The sequence below is a fragment of the Corythoichthys intestinalis genome, chromosome 11 (genome assembly GCF_030265065.1).
Source record: "Corythoichthys intestinalis isolate RoL2023-P3 chromosome 11, ASM3026506v1, whole genome shotgun sequence".
Classification (NCBI taxonomy): Eukaryota; Metazoa; Chordata; class Actinopteri; order Syngnathiformes; family Syngnathidae; genus Corythoichthys; species Corythoichthys intestinalis.
In genome coordinates, this window is record NC_080405.1 from 27,327,307 (window position 1) to 27,349,537 (window position 22,231).

General features: G+C 39.6%; 1 protein-coding gene across 4 annotated transcripts; it reads left to right on the plus strand.

The window, feature by feature from the left end:
* Positions 1-1,407: 1,407 nt before the first annotated feature.
* On the plus strand, positions 1,408-21,291 carry LOC130924468 (uncharacterized). Of its 4 annotated transcripts, XR_009064883.1 has the most exons (3): positions 1,421-1,516; positions 19,312-19,422; positions 20,628-21,291. XR_009064883.1 is itself a non-coding variant. In XM_057851072.1 (2 exons), the coding sequence occupies exon 2, from the start codon at positions 16,917-16,919 to the stop codon at positions 17,517-17,519; it is 603 nt and encodes a 200-aa protein (XP_057707055.1). In that variant the 5' UTR covers positions 1,420-1,516; positions 16,619-16,916; the 3' UTR covers positions 17,520-18,766. The 4 variants fall into 4 exon arrangements, 1 of the variants encoding a protein (XP_057707055.1); XR_009064882.1 differs by lacking the exons at positions 19,312-19,422; positions 20,628-21,291 and adding an exon at positions 15,031-16,608 and having other exon boundaries at positions 1,408-1,516; XR_009064884.1 differs by lacking the exons at positions 19,312-19,422; positions 20,628-21,291 and adding an exon at positions 12,203-12,903 and having other exon boundaries at positions 1,417-1,516.
* Positions 21,292-22,231: the final 940 nt, after the last annotated feature.

A 22,231-nucleotide genomic window follows, 5' to 3' on the forward strand; every position in this document is an offset into this window, starting at 1 on the left:
GCTTGTCGCACACCATGGTCGCCGCCCAATAAAGCTGTGCCCGCCGAAAATGCGCTTACCTTGGCTTGGCGACGAGCAGACTCCTGCTTTGACGTTGGCCGGTTTGGCTGGCCGATCCAGCCCGCTCCGTCCATTTTCGCATGCCCGCTGAGAACATGCTTTCCTCGGCTTTGCGACGAGCAGACCCCTGCTTTGACATGAGCCGCTTTGGCTGGCCGATCCAGCCCGCTCGGTCTTCTTTGCGTGCCCGCCGAGAATGTGCTTTCCTCAGCTTGGCAACAAGCGCACCCCCGCTTTGACGTCGGCCGATGTGGCTGGCCGATCCAGCCCACCGGTCCATTTTCGCGTGCCTGCCGATAATGTGCTTTCCTTGGCTACGAGCAGCTCCACACTTCGACGTCAGCTGGTTTGTCCACCGAGAATGCCAGCGCGCCATTGTTTATGCTCTTTTCTCCATCTCCAAAGAGGGGACAGGGAAATGACAAAAGCCGGACAAACTCCAATGGCATAAAATATGGTTCGGGAGGTTTTAAGAAGTCGGCAGTTTTGACCATTATACATTAATTTTGCCCTGTCGTATTGAATAAATGCACTTGAAATAATTTCATATTCCATTTAGCACAAGACTGTTATTTGTTATGACCATACAATTTATTTAGCAATTGGGGAAAAATACGATAAAAAGAATATCCTGTAAAAATATTGGGGTAGAGAGACTGAAAAAAATGACATTTGGCTGCTCTCTTTGTCGCATTTTCCTCGTTCTCAATAATTCCCCCTCAATTGGCTGAATTCTGAATCAGATGAAACCATGACCCTGCCGACGTCATCGTCCCGTTGGGAACGCTAGAGTCCTATAATGGTAGGCCTGGCTAAACGGCAGATTAAAAAACTAATTTCTCGTTATCTGCGCCTTGCCAAATTGTGGTATATAGTCGAATCGTCACAAAATATGATTCCAATTCACATAATAAGCTATTCAAGATTTTTTTTATGCTTTTGCATGCACTTTAAAGGTGCTATTTGTCAAGAAGGGGACAGAGGAACCAATTGCGTCTCGCAGACACAGGATTTTATTGATGTTGACAGGCAAAGAAAACAATCAGGTCAAGCGGTAATGGCTAGTTGGCATGCAAGCGTATGCTGAATCGCTGACGACCTAACACTGAATGCTGTGTGTTTGTGCCTTATATACTGTTCTCAGTTGTTCTTTGTGACATATTAAAGAGTACACAGTCCTTGTGATGAAAGCTTTGTGATATATGAGTGTGATGCAATATGCTGGTACATGACCGCTATTTACAGTGTTTTTTACTCACGACTGCCACCTCAGGCCTAAACCGTAACCGCAGCCTCAGCCACGTTTGTGCATAGCGTGCATTCATGTACTAGTTGTACTGACGTTGGAGCGGTGCAGGAAGCCGGTCTCTTATTTTTGTCTGCAGAATCCATCGGTAAATTGTGGACAGTTACCGGCTCGTGTGTTTTTGCCAAGCGGAGACAAGGCAAATGCCAGGTAGAAAAGTACAGGGACATTCACCCAGAGTGTTTGACCCAAACCCTCTTAAATGAAGGGAAGAAAAAAGGGTTTTTTGGGGGGAGTCTCAGTTAAAATGTCAGGGTTTGTATACTCATCAGGGAATTGGTGGAGCATGCATGGAGTAGAGATTGTTATAATAATTATTTATTATTATTTATGATAATAATGTTATCATTCCGATTTGTAGAATTTATTTGTTTTGCTATGTGTATTTGCTATTTGTAATTGTACCCGCTGTATTTATGAAGGATTTAGCGTACATTGATGGGCTGTGGAATAACTTAATAGAATTATGATTTATTTTTGTGGGAAAATCCTGCTCGACATACGACCATTTCAACGTACACGCCAGGTCCTGGAACGAATTAAATTTGTATGTAGAGTTACCACTGTATATACATATGCTTAAACACGGCAAGGTCCATTTCTGTTTTTGTTCTGTGACCAGCTCCATTTCCGAAACCTCCTGCCCCCAATATTCCATTTTTTGCTTTTTCTCATTAGTGAGCCACAGAGTGTTCTGCTTGTTGAGAGAGCCGTGTAATTTATCAACACATGGGAAATTACTGTCTATTGTTGTTTGGATATGAACAGGGATGGTGGTGTAAAATAGGTTTAAGCATGTAAATGAATCATCAAGTCAAGCCTTCTAAATCATCCTTTTCCTGGATTTCTATTTCCTTTTGTGTCTTAGTGTGTTGCTTTCTCTATGTGTCTCACTTTCTAATGTTTGGTTCCCTTTCAAATGTGATCCCTGCATGGAATGGAACAGTTGAACACTTAAACATTATGCATCAGCTTTGACCTTTGAAGTCATTTTATTAGTGGTTGTCATGTTGAAGATACAGGTTATAAAGATGACTGTAATTCTCTCCCCTTTGCGGCCCCACTTATAGAATGTGTGAGAAAAAACCATTTTAAAGGACTTGTATCCCCTTTGTATATGTGCAATTTCCACTTGTAGTCTAATCTGCTCCATATTGAATTTACAATGGCTGCCTTCTGTTAAACTTCCAGCAAAGTGTTCCATCCATTTGCCAACATTCTTTCAATTGTACAGCATGACAGTCTTGTTTTGAAAGTTTTTTCACGCTAACTTTTTGACTCTTAATCTTCCTTGTGGTTGTAGTGGTGGGCCGCACATCTCTAACCTGCTTACATTATGCCTACCTGGATAATGTTTTTATTAACTCCTTGACGACAATAGACACATTTAGGATTCTGGAAACTGCACCCTTTGCCACCCAAGGGTGAACCAGACTCAAGCATGTCCTGAAAATATTGGCTAATTTATGTTGATGTTATCGTGATGTTACACAAAGAAGTAGCATGTTTCTGGCGTGCATTCGAAATTTCTTCCACAGGTACAGTGGGGCAAATACGTATTTAGTCAACCACCAATTTTGCAAGTTCTCCTACTTGAAAAGATTAGAGAGGCCTGTAATTGTCAACATGGGTAAACCTCAACCATGAGAGACAGAATGTGGAAAAAAACAGAAAATCGCATTGATTTTTAAATAATTTATTTCCAAATTAGAGTGGAAAATAAGTATTTGGTCACCTACAAACAAGCAAGATTTCTGGCTGTCAAAGAGGTCTAACGAGGTCTAACGAGGTCTAACGAGGCTCCACTCGTTAGCTGTATTAATGGCACCTGTTTTAACGACACCTGTCCACAACCTCAGTGAGTCACACTCCAAACTCCACTATGGCCAAGACCAAAGAGTTGTCGAAGGACACCAGAGACAAAATTGTAACCTGCACCAGGCTGGGAAGACTGAATCTGCAATAGTTAAAACGCTTGGTGTAAAGATATCAACTGTGGGAGCAATTATTAGAAAATGGAAGACATACAAGACCACTGATAATCTCCCTCGATCTGGGGCTCCATGCAAGATCTCACCCGGTGGCGTCAAAATGATAACAAGAACGGTGAGCAAAAATCACAGAACCACACGGGGGGACCTAATGAATGACCTACAGAGAGCTGGGACTACAGTAACAAAGGCTACTATCAGTAACACAATGCGCCGCCAGGGACTCAAATCCTGCACTGCCAGATGTGTCACCCTGCTGAAGCCAGTACATGTCCAGGCCCTTCTGTGGTTCGCTAGATAGCATTTGGATGATCCAGAAGAGGACTGGGAGAATGTGTTATGGTCAAATGAAACCAAAATAGAACTATTTGGTAGAAACACAGGTTCTCGTGTTTGGAGGAGAAATAATACTGAATTGGATCCGAAGAACACCATACCCACTGTGAAGCATGGGGGTGGAAACATCATGCTTTGGGGCTGTTTTTCTGCAAAGGGACCAGGACGACTGATCTGTGTAAAGGAAAGAATGAATGGGGCCATGTATCGAGATGTATTTTGAGTGAAAATCTCCTTCCAGCAGCAAGGGCATTGAAGATGAGACGTGGCTCAGTGTCTTTCAGCATGACAGTGATCCCAAACACACAGCCAGGGCAACAAAGGAGTGGCTTTGTAAGAAGCAGTTCAAAGTCCTGGAGTGGCCTAGCCAGTCTCTAGATCTCAACCCTATAGTAAATCTGTGGAAGGAGTTGAAAGTCCGTGTTGTCAGCCCCAAAACATTACTGCTCTAGAGGAGATCTGCATGGAAGAATGGGCCAAAATACCAGCAACAGTGTATGAAAAGCTTTTGAAGAGTTACAGAAAACATTTGGCCTCCGTTATTGCCAACAAATGGTACATAACAAAGTATTGAGATGAACTTTTGGTATTGACCAAATACTTATTTTCCAACATGATTTTTAAATAAATTATTTAAAAATCAAACAATGTGATTTTCTGTTTTTTTTCCCCACATTCTGTCTCTCATGGTTGAGGTTTACCCATGTTGACAATTACAGGTCTCTCTAATATTTTCAAGTGGAAGAACTTGAACAATTACTGGTTGACTAAATACGTATTTGCCCCACTGTATGTCTTTTAACTGAAATTTCAGCAAAAGTATCAGAAACTTCTCTCAACATGACATTATCATTGGGACACTCATAAAGTTTTAAAGGTTGTTATTTTGGCAAATTAAGCTTTTTACCGAGAAGATTTTATTTACAAAATGCTTTTTATATTCTAGCATTTAACACATAGACATATTTTTGGTTTTCCTACATTACTTTTTAATTATTGAACAATTTAACACAAATAAATGAACAAAATGTTGTCTATCTATATGCAAAAGGAAAACTCAATGTGACATAGAGTGCTGGCCAAAAGTATTGGCACCCCTGCGATTCTATCAGATAATGTTCCATTTCTCCCAGAAAATGGTTGTAATTACAAATGCTTTGGGAGTGATATCTTCATTGATTTTGCCTGCAATAAAAAACACAACAGAAAAGGAAAAAAAAAAAAAAAATCATTATCATTTTACACAAAACTCCAAAAATAGGCCGGACATAAGTATTAGCACCCTTTGAAAAATCATGAGATGCTTCTCTAATTTGTGTAATTAACAGCACCTGTTACTTACCTGTGGCACAAAACAGGTGGTAGCAATAACTAAATCAGTCTTGCAGCCAATCAAAATGGATTAAAGTTGACTCAACCTCTTTCCTGTGTCCCTGTGTTTATCACATTGAGCATGGAGGAAAAAAAAGAAGACCAAAGAACTGTCTGAGGACTTGAGAAGCAAAGTTGTGAGGAATCATGGGCATGTTAAGGCTACAAGTCCATCTCCAAAGACCTGAATGTTCCTGTGTCTACCATGCACAGTGTCATCAATAAGTGTAACGCCCATGGCATTGTGGCTAACCTCCCTATATGTGGAAGGAAAAGAAAAATTGATGAGTGATTTCAACGAAAGATTGTGCGGATGGTGGATAAAGAACCTCGACTATCATCCAAACAAGTTCAAGCTGTCCAGCAGTCCGAGGGTACAACGGTGTCAACCCGTACTATCCACGTAGTAGTTCACATGGCAGAGGTTCCCTGATATTTTGGGGTTGCTTTGCTGCCTCTGGCACTGGACTGCTTGACCGTGTGCATGGCATTATGAAGTCTGAAGACTACCAACAAATTTTGGTGCATAATATAGGGCCCAGTGTGAGAAAGCTGGGTCTCCCTCAGAGGTCATGGGTTTTAGAGCAGGACAATGACCCAAAACACACTTCAAAAAGCAGTAGAAAATGGTTTGAGAGAAAGCACTGGAGACTTCTAAAGTGGCCAGCAATGAGTCCAGACCTGAATCCCATAGAACATCTGTGGAGAGATCTGAAAATGGCAGTTTGGAGAAGGCACCCTTCAAATCTCAGACCTTGAGCAGTTGGCCAAAGAAGAATGGTCTAATATTTTAGCAGAGAGCATTGTAAAAATCTCATTGATGGATACCGGTAGCGGTTGTTCGCAGTTATTTCATCTAAAGGTTGTGCTATCAAGTATTAGGCTGAGGGCGTTAATTTAGCAGATGCTGCTAATTACACAAATTAGAGAAGCATCACATGATTTTTCAAAGGGTGCTAATACTTTTGTCCAGTCCATTTTTAGAGTTTGTGTAAAATAATAATGATTTAGTTTTTTTTTCATTCACTTTTGTGTTTTTTCATTGCAAGCAAAAAAAAAAAAAAAAAAAAAAAAAAAAGATATTTTTCTGGGAGAGCATTGTCTGACAGAATTGCAGGCATGCCAATACTTTTGGCCAGCACTGTACACACAACACAAAGTGCCGGATCATTAAGTGTTACATATAAGCAAAATAATATCCTATAGTACATTGTATTACACTTAAGACTATTAGAATGTTCCCAAAATAGTGTCTGCACAGGGCATTATGATTTGCCATCTTTGAATACCATTATTTTACAGTATTTGGGAATTCATGCTGCTGTTTCTTTGGAAATGATCACAGCCTTAACAGAGAGTCAAAGACAGAATTAAACATGGTTCATTTATATTTATTTCATTCTGTCTTTGTGTCACTGGCTCGAGGGGCTTTTTACAATTCAATGTAAAATTAAAATGTGCCTCAACAATATAATGTGTAGGCTGTATGCTGCAAGAGATGCTGAAATGGAGAAACAGCAGTTAGGGGAACACTAAAATAGTCTCTTTTCAGAAGATTCATCTTTTTTTTTCTATTGTAACACTTTCATTTTTTTTTCTTTGTGAATTTCTACCACCCCGGTAAGGGAGAATATTAACCAACAACTGTATGTTTTACTCTTCATTTTAATTATGATGAGATAGAAACAAAATAGTAGTAGTGAAAGTTGATATTCAGGTCACTTTTCGTTACATGCATAAAACTGTTTCAGAAAGGAAGACAAATTCAAATGTACATAGTGTTTGTTAATTATATGCGACAGAATTGTCAGTCCTTAAAATGCCAATTCTGCATTTGTTTAAAAATCCATCTATTTAAAACTAATTAAAGTAAATAATATAATTATGGTAAAAGACGTCATTATTATTTTATATCTATTATCAAAAGTTTACCCTCAAAGTGGGGTTGCCATATTTGGACTGAAGGGCTTCATGTCTGTGATAAGTCATACGAGATCATGAGAGAAGACCATGTTGGAACAATATGTTACCCGTCTCTTTCTCTCCACTACGCCTTTGTCTCTATTCACCGCCTCTCAACACACACCCCCCCACACACAATTCCAATAGCTCCTAGGAACGATCTTTATCAGAAGAGACAGATTGAAGCTGCAAAGTAAAGTCTTATTTAATCTTCGCAAGCCTTTGACATGAAATGTGGATGAGTGGCCAAGGGTGTGACAGAGAGGAACTGTGTTTATCTCTGTGCATTGGGCATTTTCACTTGAATGAATATTTTGTGTACATGTGCTAAGGCACTCCATATAAGATTCTACGTGTATTCAGTTTTCAAGTTTGTAATCACGATAGCATCTTTTCTGGTCAACTTATCAGACTCACAAACAGTAAGCTGTGATGTTCCCAATGTACTGTACAATTTCGCAGACAATCTACATAGCTGATGAAAAGTAAACCCAGATAGTATCACAGTTTGTTAGCAATTTTTACCTTGAAAAAAACAAATCCTTTTTAGGCCTTAGTTTACATTCACATTGAGGCAAATTCTGATATTTCTTTCCCAAATGCGACAAGTAGTGTTTTTCGTGCAATCTCAATACTGCAATTGATATTTTTTGTATTCTGACCTAGTTGCTGTTCTTGTGCTAGCCTGAACAAGCACACATGGAGCCATATTTACTTCAAAAAACACTGCGTCAGTTGGCGGACATGGCGTGTTCCCATTAGAAGTTGAAATTGTTCTTGATGTCAGATTTTAAAAATAAATTGAATGGAGCATATTTCATTGCTGTGGTGCTGTTGATATTCCCTGACTTGGGCAAGCATTTTACATAACATGTACAGTACGAGCTGGTGGTAGACCAGAAAATACTATAATGGTTCAGACAGATACTAGGATTATCATTTACCATTAAACAAACAAACAGCATTATTTATTTATTTATTTATTTTCAAGAAAAACAAATGCTTGTTTGGCAGAATTTATGAAACTTGCCAGGAGCAGTACTGTGGACTTGACTCATGGTTTTGCTCATATATAGCAGAGTACACTTGCCACGGTGAGTTAGGCTCTCAAGAGACTCTAAATTACTTGAGTGTGAACTTAAGTTGTTGCCTCTCTCCATTACGATTTTCCCACTCTTTGGTTTAGAAGAGTGGCACTAAAAAGTGCTTTGCATTTCGATTAACTGTTTAAACATGCCGTGGTGCACTTAACTGGTCAAGGTAGAAGGTCCCCAGGTTCGGGACACGCTTGTGCTGGCATTTTTCCTACAGCAGAATTCAGAAATGTGGAGTCTTATTGTTAATCTGTCTTTTGCACCTTATGTTGTCCAGCATTTCTCATTGCTACTATGATGCATTAAAGTGCATGTGACACGAAAAAGCATGTTTATTTCATAATACACGCTGTATTTTATGCCCCTGAATGGTATGGGCCGCTTGGATGTGTGTGGAAGCGATCGCTATTTTTATTTAGTTTTTTGAATCCCGCGCCATGAAAATGAGTGACTTCCGGCTTCGGTCTTGCATTGAGGAGGAGGGTGCTGTGACGTGTACGGTAGAAGACGTCCTCTTCATGCTACAGTGTACTGTTGTGTACGAGGACGAAGGATTCAGCTGATTTTGCGGATTAATACGTTTATTTCTCGCATCACGCCAGCCAAACAGCTGCAGAAAAATCATTCTGTATGAGGGAGAGGCGTATGCGCCTTTTTGGAGTTTCAAAAAGTTCCCATTCACCGTGGATATTTACTGTGGGACCATTGGACTTACGAGGAAGTGAGTAAACATCTTGTTTTGTATTATGTCAAATACGAATACAGCGATTACAAAGTAAACACTACAAACTTCCTTTAAATAAAGGACTACTTACGGTTGATCATTGATAGGCATGTAAAAAGCTCTCCTAATGCTCGTTAGCATTAGCACGTTAGCTGCACAACAACTCCAGCCACCCTCCTCCGGGGAACGAACTGTAAATTGCTCTCCGCCGGGCGGTTTGCCAATCCGCAAAGACAATCGACAACCGGGTCGTCATGTCAAATAATCCAGGCTAGTTATGTGTGATTTTCCGCTTCGAAGACTTTGAAACATCACTCAGTTCGGGTTAGCATGTCGGCTAGCTGTCACGCCTTCTGGTTTGTTTACGTTCTCCAAAGCCGGGGAAGGGAAATGACATATGTCCGATTTAGGTGTCATAAAATATCGTTCGGGAGGTGCGACAGTAAAGGTGAAGTCGACAGTTTTGACCATTATGGAGTAATTTTGCCATGTCGTCCTGAATAAATGCATTTTTATTATTTCATATTCCATTCAGCACAAGACTGTTATTTGTCATGCGATTTATTTAGCAATTGGGGAAATACTTGGATAAAAAGAATATCCTGTAAAAATATTGAAGTAAAGAGACAGAAACAATGACATTTTGCCGCTCTCCGTCACGTTTTCCTCGTTGTGAATAGTTCCCCCTCGACGGGCTGACTGGTCCTTCTCAAGCCATTTATATAGCTATTGGGGAAAAATACTTGGATAAAAAGAAGATCCTGTAAAAATATTGGAGTAGAGAGACTGAAACAATGACATTTTGCGGCTCTCTTCGTCGCGTTTTCCTCGTTCTGAATAATTCCCCCTCAATGGGCTGAATAGTAAAACGTATGAGCCCAGTCTACCGCTTACGTCATCCACCTGTTGGGGACGCTAAAGTCCTATAATGGTAGGCGTGGCTAACCGGCAGATTAAAAGACTAATTTCTCGTCATCTGCGCTTTGCTAAATTGTTGTATATAGTCGAATCATCTCAAAATATGATTCTAATTCACATAATAATGACATTTAAGACTTTTTTCTCGTGTCGTATGCTCTTTAAAGTAGTTACCAATTTAATTCACCACAAATTACTTGGTTTGACTGTCACTTATTATATTGGTCACAAAAATACAATAATAATGCATTTTATTTGTAGAGCGCTTTTACCAATGCTCATAGACGCTTTACAGTTAAAACAAAAACAGCAAAGAGAACAGAACAAAACAATAAAGAAAATAATTATAAGTTAAAAGCTAGTTTAAAAAGGTGAGTTTTTAACAGTTTTTTTGAATGTGGGAAGGTCTGAACAGGTACCGATGGGTTTAGGGAGTGAGTTCAAAAGGGAGGGGGCAGCAACGGCGAAGGCTCTGTCACCCCAGGTTCGGTGTGTTCTTTGTTGGGGCGGTGCGAGGATGTTTCCATTAGAAGAGCAGAGATGACGGGAGGGGATGTGGGGACAGAGAAGGACTGTGAGGTAGGGAGGGGCCAAGTTATTGAGTGCTTTGTAAGTGAGAAGGATGATTTTGAACTGAATCCTGTATGAAATAGGAAGCCAGTGAAGTTTGTGGAGGACGGGGGTGATGTGGTTCCTATAAGGGGTCCGGGAGAGAAGGCGTGCAGCGGAGTTTTGGATATATTGTAGTTTATTGATGAGTTTGGATGGAGTACTGAAAAGAATGCTGTTACTGTAGTCAGGTCTGGAGGTGATGAAGGCATGGATGAGGGTTTATATAGATGAAGGGAATGCTCTATGGAATAATGAATGGTGTCCAAATAAGACAGGACAAATATAATTGAGCAAAAGTAACATTTGTTGATTATCTTTTCCATGGATAACTATCTGGACAGTCTTGCAGTTATACAAAAGAACAGCAAATAGCCCAGTACACTATGAAAGCCGGACATATTATCCCTCTCCGACGATATGAAACAAAGAGAACCTTCCCATAGCAAAAAATTTGCTGCTCATCAATTGCTTAATCTCGTCTTGTAAGACGTAAAAATTTATCTCATTCTCTGATTATTTGTTTCTGAGTTTGTGCTCCTAAGGGTACCCTTAGGAGCAAAGGATGAGTCAAAATGAGCAAAAAACATCATTGAGACAAATTAGATTGATTGGAGAAAACCAGATTTGAGCAATATTTGAGAAGTAAGAGAAATTCTCATAATTGAAAATGGAGTTCTACTCAAACAGGGCCTTTGACACTATATCCTATAATCCACTATACTCCTGGACCTACTGGTAATGCAGCACCAGGAGCAACGTGGGGTTCAGTGTCTTGCTCAAGGATACGTAGACGAGTTCATCAGGAAAGAGAATTGAACTCACAACCTCTGAATTGGAGAATGACCACGCCACCACCAGGCCACGCACGGGCTCAAATGCACTATATTTGATGAAACACGGGACATCAATTGAAAGCAACTTCAGAAAAGAGCATGTAGCAGCGATAAAGCAAATTAATTTTATTTTCCTTCAGTTAATAATTTATATATTTCTTTGTGACAAATAACAATATTGTGCTAAATAGAATATGAAATAATAAAAATGCATTTTTTCAGTACAACATGGCAAAATTACTCCATAATGTTCAAAACTGTCAACTTCACCTTTACTGTCGAACCTCCCGAACGCTATATCAGGGCCGGCCCAGCCTATACGCAGACTATGCAGCTGCTTAGGGCCCCTGATCACTAGGGGGCCCCCAATCTGGCAATTGTTTGTTTGGATTCTATTTTGTTTACTACAGTTTGCTTTATTTGACTTTTGTGAGTTTTGATACTTGATTACAAGCTTAAAAAAACAAAAGTTCTTTAAGTTCTTTCTTTCCTCTTTTAGAAAAAGGTTTGGCGACATCTACTGTAAGTACTGACAATCATTTGGTTGTGAGACGTTTGAAGTATGCAGTGCAACAAAATCTGATTAATATACAAAATATGGACGTATGGGTTGGATTGCATGTATGGGTTTCACAGTACACTGTGACAAAATGTTGGGCCAAAAATATGGGCCCCTTTGCATTATTTTGCTTAGGGCCCCCAAATGGCCTGGGCCGGCCCTGGCTATATTATGCCGCCGTAGTTAGACAGGCTTTTGACATTTCCCTGCCCCCCCGGCTTCGGAGAATGTAAACAAACCAAGAGGCGTGACAGATAGCCGACATGCTAACCTGAACCGAGTGATGTCTCAAAGTCTTATTTTCACTTTCCAAGCGGAAAATCACACAAAACTAGCCCGGATCATGTCACACTGCCGCGGGGTTGTCGACTGTCTTCGCCGATCGGCAACCCGCCCGGCGGAGAGCAAGTTACAGCTTGTTCCCCTGCTACTACAGACAGGAGAGGTCGCCGGGGAAGCAGCTGGAGAGTACCGCCGGACAAACCGGCCGACGTCGGAGGAACGCGGAGCTGCCATATGGTCAACACGAATATGATGAATAATAATGCTTTACTACACGGCGACGACGTAAACAAACAGCGGCGTGCAGTTGTTGTGCAGCTAACATGACAGACAGAATGTGTCTTAGGATATCTTTTCTACCTGCCCATCCATGATGAAACGTTAAGTAAATAGTCCTTTGTTTTAAGAAAGTTTGTAGTGTTTACTTTGTAATCGTTGTATTCGCGGCTATTTTTAACACAAAGTTGCAATCTCTGATCGGGTGGGAAATTTGACAGAACACCGGGCACATGAAGAGGTCAATAAACTGAGTATAGTGCTCTCCTGGCCGGGATGTGCGACAAACCGCCGGTGTCGTCGGCCGAGTGGAGAAGGAGCATGTCAGCCACAAAATGCAAGCCACCTACGTATTAAAATGATCCCAGTATTTGACATAATTCAAAACACGATGTTTACTCATTTCCTAATAAGTCCAATTGTCCCACAGTAGTACGGCTTGTTTTGGCCAATATCCACCAGTGAATTGGAACCTTTTGAAACCCCTCACGCTTCTCCCTGGTGCAGCAAAATTTTTCTGCAGCCGTTTGGCTGGCGTGATGTGAAAAATAAACGGATATATCTGCAAAATCAGCTGAATCCTTAGTCCTTCTCATACAACAGTGCGGCTGGATAGTGAGAGGACTCCTTCTACCGTACACGTCACAACGCCCTCTTTTTCACCTCGAGACTGGAGCCGGAAGTCACTCATTTTCATGGCGCAGGATTAAAAAAACTAAATTAATATAGCGATCACTTCCTCACACATCCAAGCGATCCATGTCATTCAGAAGCATAAAATACCGCGGAAAATACGAAAAAAAAAAAAAAAAGCTTTTGCTGTCATAGGCACCTCAAAGTTTTTAAGTATATTTACAGTGGGGCAAATAAGTATTTAGTCAACCAGTAATTGTGCAAGCTCTCCCACCTCAAAATATTAGAGAGGCCTGTAATTGTCAACATGGATAAACCTCAACCGAGAGAGACAGAATGTGGAAAAAAAACATACAATCACATTTGTTCGATTTTTAAAGAATTTATTTGCAAATCATGGTGGAAAATAAGTATTTGGTCAAAACCAGAAGTTCATCTCGATACTTTGTTATGTACCCTTTGTTGGCAATAACGGAGGCCAAACGTTTTCTGTAACTCTTCACAAGCTTTTAACACACTATTGCTGGTATTTTGGCCCATTCCTCCATGCAGATCTCCTCTAGAGCAGTGATGTTTTGGGGCTGTCGTTGGGCAACACGGACTTTCAACTCCCTCCACAGATTTTCTATGAGGCTGAGATCTGGAGACTGGCTAGGCCACTCCCGGACCTTGAAATGCTTCTTACGAAGCCACTCCTTTGTTGCCCCTGGCTGTGTGTTTGGGATCATTGTCATGCTGAAAGACCCAGCCACGTCTCATCTTCAATCCTTGGTGATGGAAGGAGATTTTCACTCAAAATCTCTCGATACATGGTCCCTGTTCCCTTTGCAGAAAAACAGCCCCAAAGCATGATGTTTCCACCCGCATGCTTCACAGTGGGTATGGTGTTCTTTGGATGCAATTAAGTATTCTTTCTCCTTCAAACACGAGAACATGTGTTTCTACCAAAAAGTTCTATTTTGGTTTCATCTGACCATAACACATTCTCAAAGACCTCTTCTGGATCATCCAAATGCTCTCTAGCAAGCCGCAGACGGGCCTGGACGTGTACTTTCTTCAGCAGGGGGAAACGTCTGGCAGTGCAGGATTTGAGTCCCTGGCGGCGCATTGTGTTATTGATAGTAGCCTTTGTTACTGTGGTCCCAGCTCTCTGTAGGTCCTGAGGCCCGGGACAACATACCTGGTTGCGCCCCTTGTCGATGGGCTTGATAATAACTAAATACAATATTAAAAAAAGACAGATCATGACACTTTATTGGCCATCCACAGAAATCAGAAAAAAATGGTTAAATGAAACTGAACTTTCTAAACAAAGTGTATTGTAGCTTGCAGCTTATTTCAAAGTTACAGGAGACCACACAGCTAAGGGATAGAAAAAATGAATTTCTCCCTTGTGTTTGATTACGGGGTGAGGAATGTAAATCCATTGCTGCTGCTAGCGGGAGGGAAATTAAAATGACTGCAGGTAAATAGCATGCCTCTGTAACGTGTGTATCACACACTACTTACTGCACCCCCCCTCGAGATTTAAAAACAAGCAGAAGTACTAAGTGTTTTGAGTACTTGCACAGTAACTTCCCCACAAGAACACACATTCAAACATAAATTATCCTGGTTTAGCAAAATAAATCAGGATTGAGGATTAATTGAGACAGAGCTAAAAATGTGGGTGGAGGAAAATGTGATATTTTCTGTGTTCTTTGTTCCCTGTTAATCACATTTAGATATGGTTTGTGTTTATTTGACTGAAAGACAACTAGAGTGAAAAAAGAAGAAGGTAGGGCTAAGCAGTGCTGCGGCACTAACACGATCTGCGTGGGTGGCACATTAAAGAGCTGCTACATGGCACCAGTCACGCACTCGCAACGGGGACATCTGATAATGGGCAATCAGATGCAGTTAGCCCTTTGAACAGTGACAGCCTCTTTGCCATCTTAATACTCACGTTGCACTGAGTATCAAGTTTGGGTGTAAGCACATTCAAACAGCAATCATTATCACTCACATTGTCCATATTAATTAATAATAACAATAAAAACTCTTCTATCACTCTCTTCCCATATACCCTCGTAGGGTGGGTGGCTATTCATCTCAAGCTCGGATGCTCTACCAGAGGCCATGGAGCTTGAGGGTCCTGTGCAATATCTTTGCTGTTCCTAGGACTCCACGCTTCTGGATGAAGATATCTGATGTTTCTCCAGATATACGTATGCTGGAGCTATTTCTCCAATGTGTGGCACATGGCCCGCAGTGCTCCTATGACCACGGGCACCACCGTTGTTCACCTTTCAGGCTTCTTCCAGCTCTTACTTGAGCCCTTTGTATTTCTCTAGTTTCTCGTGTTCCTTTTTCCTGATATTGCCATCGTTGGCCAACAGATATTTTTAAGGCAAATTGATGTTGTCTTAAAAACAATCCACTTACTCGTACCTGCACCAATTTGTCAAATAAAAGTATTAATATTTGATGGACTTCAAATACAGTGTTAAGGTCACCATAATTAGTTTACCTGATCCATTGAAAATTATATTCTGAAAAATCCAAGTGTGTTCAAATATTCTCAACAAGACAACATTTTCTGTACCTCCAGCTAGAGTTTATATACTTTACGCATTGGTTGTCTGCCTTGTTACTCTTGGAACCAGAAAATTGCGGATTAAAGCAGATATATGAGCTCATTCTAGTTTGTTTGAAATCCGCCGACACGCAATTACCCTGATAACAGGGATGAAAGACAGGTTTTCTAAACACAAAGCAAATGTGTGAATGTTAGTTGTGATTTGAAAGTGAGAAAAACAAATTGCATCAAATTTAGGGATACAGCAGTCTAAGATTGTCTAATCAATGTATACTCTATATTATTTACAATATGATTTGATTTAGCAAGGAACCCGAATCCTGTTGCTGTTTGTGCTAAGGTTTATTATGACTTGCCTCTTAACATTGAAAAAAGAAGTGACATAAAAGGAAATTTTTAGTTTTGATTTATTTTTCACTCTTGCAAAACTGGTACAAGAGCAACCAACCAGAACATCCAAAAAGTACTAAATAATCATTGTGCCAATGTATTTTCATTCTTTCAACAACAATAACAGTAATTTTGGGAACATGTCACTTATGAATGTTAAATTAAATGCTATCCTTTTCATTAGGGCACACTTGAGTCAGCAACACATGAATAACTGGTTTGAATTTGGCTATTACCTTGGGGCGGAAACATCAAAATACTTGACCTGAAAGTTCCTTCATTCACTGCGCCCCGCCTGCTCGTAGGGGGCTGTGTGACACAGCTTCATTTATTAGAAGTCGGTGGGAGTGAAACTCTCACACATGCTTTTGAGCACAAAGGCAGATTTACATTTAAAAAGTACAAAAGCTGGACCGAATACTAACAAAGAAGGATTGTCTCAGGAGGGATTTGGTCGAGGATTCAAGGTAGTTATTATATTTTTTGTACCATGAATGACGCACGGAGAGCCACACATTCAACATATTTACATTAAATAAATGCTACCTGCACTGTTTTTTTTTTTTTTTTGCTTTTAACCAAGAAGCAAGACTGTTTTACGTCCATATCTACTGTATAAAGAATTAAGGGATATAAGCATTTATTCACGAGAATTTTCAATGGAAAAAGCTATTTGTCTGTGTTTCCACTTAGTCAGCTTTTACAGCCACGCCAACAATGCTGGCTACTACGCCAGCCTTGAGCTCCATGAGGGCACCTAGTCCTACACCAACCTCTACGCCGATAGCAACAAGCAGATCTTCGTCTACTTTGACCCCATGCACCTTTGGAAGAACATCTACTGCAGCTTCCACAACAACGTCTGTATGGTGCTGCCCAGGTGTCCTGGGGCTAAAGCAAGTGGCCAGCATTATTCATTTTATAAAAAATATGAATCAAAACACCTATCTTTCAAAAAAAAAAACAACATGTTTTTTAAGAGCCTGAGAGGATGAGGACGGCCCAATTCTCAAGCCTGAAGGTGCTAGGCAGGTGGGAGAAGTACAAGTCCGTCAAGGCCGGCTACAAGTTGACCCAGAAGGTGCTGGCACGCGCTTTGATCAAGTTGCAGAGCGTCGGGCTCATTATGGAGGTCGTCAACGCCAACACGGTCACGGGGCTGAGGCTCCTCTTGATCACGACAGGCAAGGAGGAACACAGGGACACGGAGACATGCCGGGCGGTCTTCAAGCGACCATATCTCTCCATGGCCCACATGGCGTCCTTCAGAATGTCACTGTGGGACTCCCTGATGTGCAGGAAGCACAAGAGCACCTGCTGGAGTTCCTGGCGGTCCCTCTTCATCTGTTTTGGTACAAACTTCTCCAAGGATGTGTCATCAGAAGCGAGGAAGAACAAGGCCTTGGAGTGGCTGACCGGCAGGACAGGAAAAGGAGCAGAGTCGAGGAGGGTAGAAAGGAGATGGCGAGGAATAGGAACTTGTACAAGTCGAGAAGCTGACCAGAAAATGCAAGGCATAGAAAGAGGCTATGTGATTGTAGAAAGACGAGGCTCACATCCTGGTAAACCCACATCAATTATATGCACTGCCTGAATTATGGGACTATCTCACACGCATTTTAATATTTATGTTTATTTTAGTGCTGTCAAATTTATCGTGTTAACGGACGGTAATTAATTTTTTAGATTAATCACATTAAAATATTTGATGCATTTAACGTTAGCATGCACGGAATGACCCGCTCATGCATTGCCTCAAATAGATTACAATGATGCCGTTTTTGCATATTGAGAGATGAAAGGCAGTGATATGCGAGTGGACTTTTATTGGCATAAGCTTTGGCAAATCCTTCACAACAAACATAACTATTGTGGCGAGCGACGTGGGGAAGAACGACATGAGATGATCTTTTTCATAACACGCTTTATTGAACTCAACGCAGAACATATACCATTTGCAGCCACCGCTGACAGTCATGGTTGCCCAACTTCCCATCATGCATTTGGGCGGAACAGTTAAGTCGCTACAGTATCATTTAGTGAAAGCACAACAAAAATAATATTCCTATCAAAAAAAAAAAAATTATAATAATGGTCACAAAAAGAAAAGCGCTCAATGCAAAGAGAACTGGCATTCCCAATCAAAATAGCTATGCAAAATACACATAAAACTTACTCAGACTTTGCCTTGGCTAGATCTCTAATTAATTTAAAACTCACCATTGACACCTTGTGGTGTATTTCAATCACTATCTTACGTAGTTAAAGACATTGTAAAAGAAAGGCAGGGACCCCATGTGACGTCCCGCTCAGCGACATCAACAATGGCGAGCTATTAGTTTATTTTTTGATTGAAAATTTTACAAATTTTATTCAAACGAAAACATTAAGAGGGGTTTTAATATAAAATAACTGTAACTTGTACTCAAATTTATCTTTTAAGAACTGCAAGTCTTTCTATCAGTGGATCCGTTTAACAGAAAGAATGTTAATAATGATAACGACATCTTGTGGATTTATTGTTATAATGAACAAATACAGTACTTATGTACAGTATGTTGAATGTATATGTCCATCTTGTCTCTTATCTTTCCTTTCAAACAATAACTTACAGAAAAATATGGCATATTGTAGAGATGGTTTGAATTGCGATTAATTATGATTAATTAATTTTTAAGCTGTGATTAACTCAATTTAAAGATTTTAATCGTTTGACAGCCCTAGTGTATTTACATTTCATACTTGCACATCACTTTTGAGATTTTAACTTATCCTGCACTGTAAAGGGATGCTCCACAATTTCATTGTATAACTGCGTAATGATAAAAAAGGGCTATTTTATTCTATAAAAAGTTTATAATTGATTCTGCATGTTTTCCTCAAGTATTACATTTCTGATGTTAAATTGAGTGATTCATTAGCTGTTGAAAACTTGCAGTAAATAAATTTTAAAAAAGTTGCTGTTTTGTTCAAAAACGTATATGTTAAATATTGCTATTGATCGTGAAATATATAGGTGATTATCTCTGCATTTGGTGATTTTTGTGCATCTAGTGTAAAATCTGATCATTTTATAGCCATTTTAAGTTTTGTTATATAAAAAATAATTAATCGGGATTTTATTAGGGAACGACTTTGAATTTTTTGATGCAGCTGCTCATGGAGACTCATATATGGCTAAGGTAGGTGCCTGTTTTTGTTTTAAGTCGGTAGCACCTTTGGTTTTGAAATATTGGAATTAGAAGTTTTTGAAAATAGGTCCCCTACGGATCGGCCCTGTTTACTGTGTCATGTCAAGTATTATGAAGTCTATGCTTGGGGGATTTTACCCAATTGATCAATCCATACCTCTATCTTCTCTAACTGGCCATTCTCCTCTGTCACAGGAAGTCTATCCAAGATGACTTCTGGTGTAAGTCAGACTATTCCCTGGACTGGCTGCTTGTCAATCACAAGGCACAGAGACAGACAACCATTTTCATTCACACTTTAACACCGTAAGTGGGAATTGAACCCAATCTGCGTGTTAATGAATCATTACACATCATAAATCATTCAAATATGTAACTGGCTTAATACTATTCTACACTAAAATGTTTTCATACAGGAAGACAGCAGTAAATGTTAAAAAGACGATGTGAGGTTTAAGAAGAAAGCTGTTTACAAAAAACAAATCCAATGCAATGACTCGATTGCCCTGCATTTAATACAGCTAAAAATATAAATTCATCCATGACAATGACAGTGGGAACCATAAAGCTTGAATAAAGCTTATTTTCCCAGTTTTGCGTCACTTAGCTCCTCCTTTTTCCTGCTTCATATCTTCCCCGACTTAATGTGTCTTTTCTTGGCCTGATTAATGAGTAGAGCCCCAGTTGAGCCTATTAAAAATGCGTAATAACACTCAGACTGTAAATAGCTTCCACTGTCCAGACCTACTTCTCAAGGTAGCGCTGGCCTATTAGCAAGTATTCTGACAAATGGTCTCTTGTCGGGTAGCACTTTCTGTATCTTGCCCTTCTTTCCATTTTTCTTTCCGTGCTCATCTTCCTCCTACCCTGAACCGTCGATGCTTTCAACTGATTGCTATGGGGGTGGGGCCCGTTCTTTATGAGCCTTAAAAAATAGAAAAGTGACAACCAATGTTCAAACAAACATGAAAAGGGACCCTAACAGAGAGGAATGGCTAATGGTGAGCTTCCTGGGAATCACTAAGGTTTCCTTCAAATGGTTATGAGTGCTCTTGCTGAAATCCTGAATTAAAAATTGGATTAAGGAATGTAATTTTAGGATCCAGCATTATCAAACAGGAAGCTGTACTTCACAAGGAGAACTGGGAATTATTCAATGTAGAAATCTGAGGCTAAAAATAAAATAATTCATGTTAGTCAAATCAAATCTAGTTTGTCTAAATAGCCTTGACACAGACAGGTCACAATTAGTCAATGTTATATTTTTGGAAGCAAATAATTACATAGAAATTATTTAATTATTTGTCATGTGAATTTGTCTTCTCTCTTATTTATATATATTTTTTTGTGATACAGAAAAATAGTCACCTCAAAGTATTGCCTTAAAACCATGATGATACACTGTTGTTGTTTTTACCCTGTATTTCTCCCTCAGCCTTCCAGCCAAGATGAGCAGTCAGGAAGCTGTTTTAATGTTTCTCTACCACAAGCTGACACTTTCTCTTTCTCAGGCTGTGCAAACGCTATGGGAGACAAGAAAAAGAGGAACAAGCAAGTCCTGAAACCACAGGGTCAAAAACAAACGGATAAAAACATTCTTAGAATAGAAATACTGTATATCCTTGGTGCATATAGGCTATGGAGAACAAATACAAATGACAAATAAACATTGGGAGACAAGACATTGGAACTGAAGGAGAACCAAAACCTTTTAGGTTAAGTGAAAACAAAGAGTGGAATTCCTTGTTTTGGAGTGAGAAGTAATCTCACAATTGAGATGGTCTGATTCGAGAGATTTGAGTTTGGGAAATAGTGACAATTTTGACAGTAGCCTAGGGTGAGCTACACTTCATCATAGTTGTTTTCACTTCAAATACAGGCAGACCTGCTAACCTGTCATACAGTCTCAAGGCATACCAATGAATAGAATAGTCTGGCTAGAAAAAAAAAAAACTAAACAAGTGGAGCTAAAATTGTGCTTGTAGGGCTACCCAGGTCATAGTAGTCTTAAATGTAGCAAGCATTTGTTTGAAATAAGCACTAAAACATTTGGTATAGTGAGCAGTGAGCACTCAATATTTATGGCTCCGTTATAACATTTCAATCTCTTAACAGACATATAATACCCATACAAATATATGCTCTGAAACTTTATGGACTGTGATATTTATTTTTCCTTTTGATGTGTTTGTACTATTCTATGACTCCATTTACACACCTCTGCACTATTGCCAATAATTTAAGATTCTCAGTTAATATCATTTACTTATTGCAGGTCTCATGAATGCTACTGACCTGCTGTTATGTAGAGTACTTTGTTTTACATGGGATAGCTGTTGTTGTTGTTTGTTTTTATGTCATATGCAGTGTGCTTTTAACTTTTGGGCTAATGAAATTATGTCTATTACTTCTGGAACAATGATTATTATTAACATTATTATTTACATATTTTAAAAGGTTTTGATGGAAAAGCAGCTTCAAGTATGCCAAGAAGCATTTTGAGAGCATCCATTTTATTGTATTTGAATACTCAACAATTCATATTTGCATATATACGCGTATGTACACACATATATAATGTTGAATTAATTTCCTACTTTTTATAGACAGCAGCCTTTTCATTCGGGCCAAAGTCATTTGATGAGATCATGCTCACGAAGTGTGATCCAATTAACGCTGACATTTCAACACAGTAGATGGCTGATTGGATTATTCTTGTATGAGTCAAGCGTTTCCATTTGGAGAAGTGCTAAAGTGTTACAATTAATGTATTACCGCTCTATCTCTAAAGTTAGTAAATTATATCATAGCCCAATTCCCCATTTAAGTGTTACATGAAAGAGGTGACTTAAGTAAACTAACAATGCATAGAAAAAAGTAAATTTTTATCCTTAGCCATATTCACCCTAAAATTTAATTTTATGAAATAGACATTTTTTAAAGACTGACACACTGCGGTGATGCTGACCTGTCCTTGAGAATAGTGGAAATGAACTAATTTTATGTTATAGTCTGGCTCATGGGGGCTGATTGTAATATTTGACAATCATGCATTGATAAATGGAGGACATGATGATAATTTAAATTAGGTGAGTTAAAAATAACTGAGAGTTGA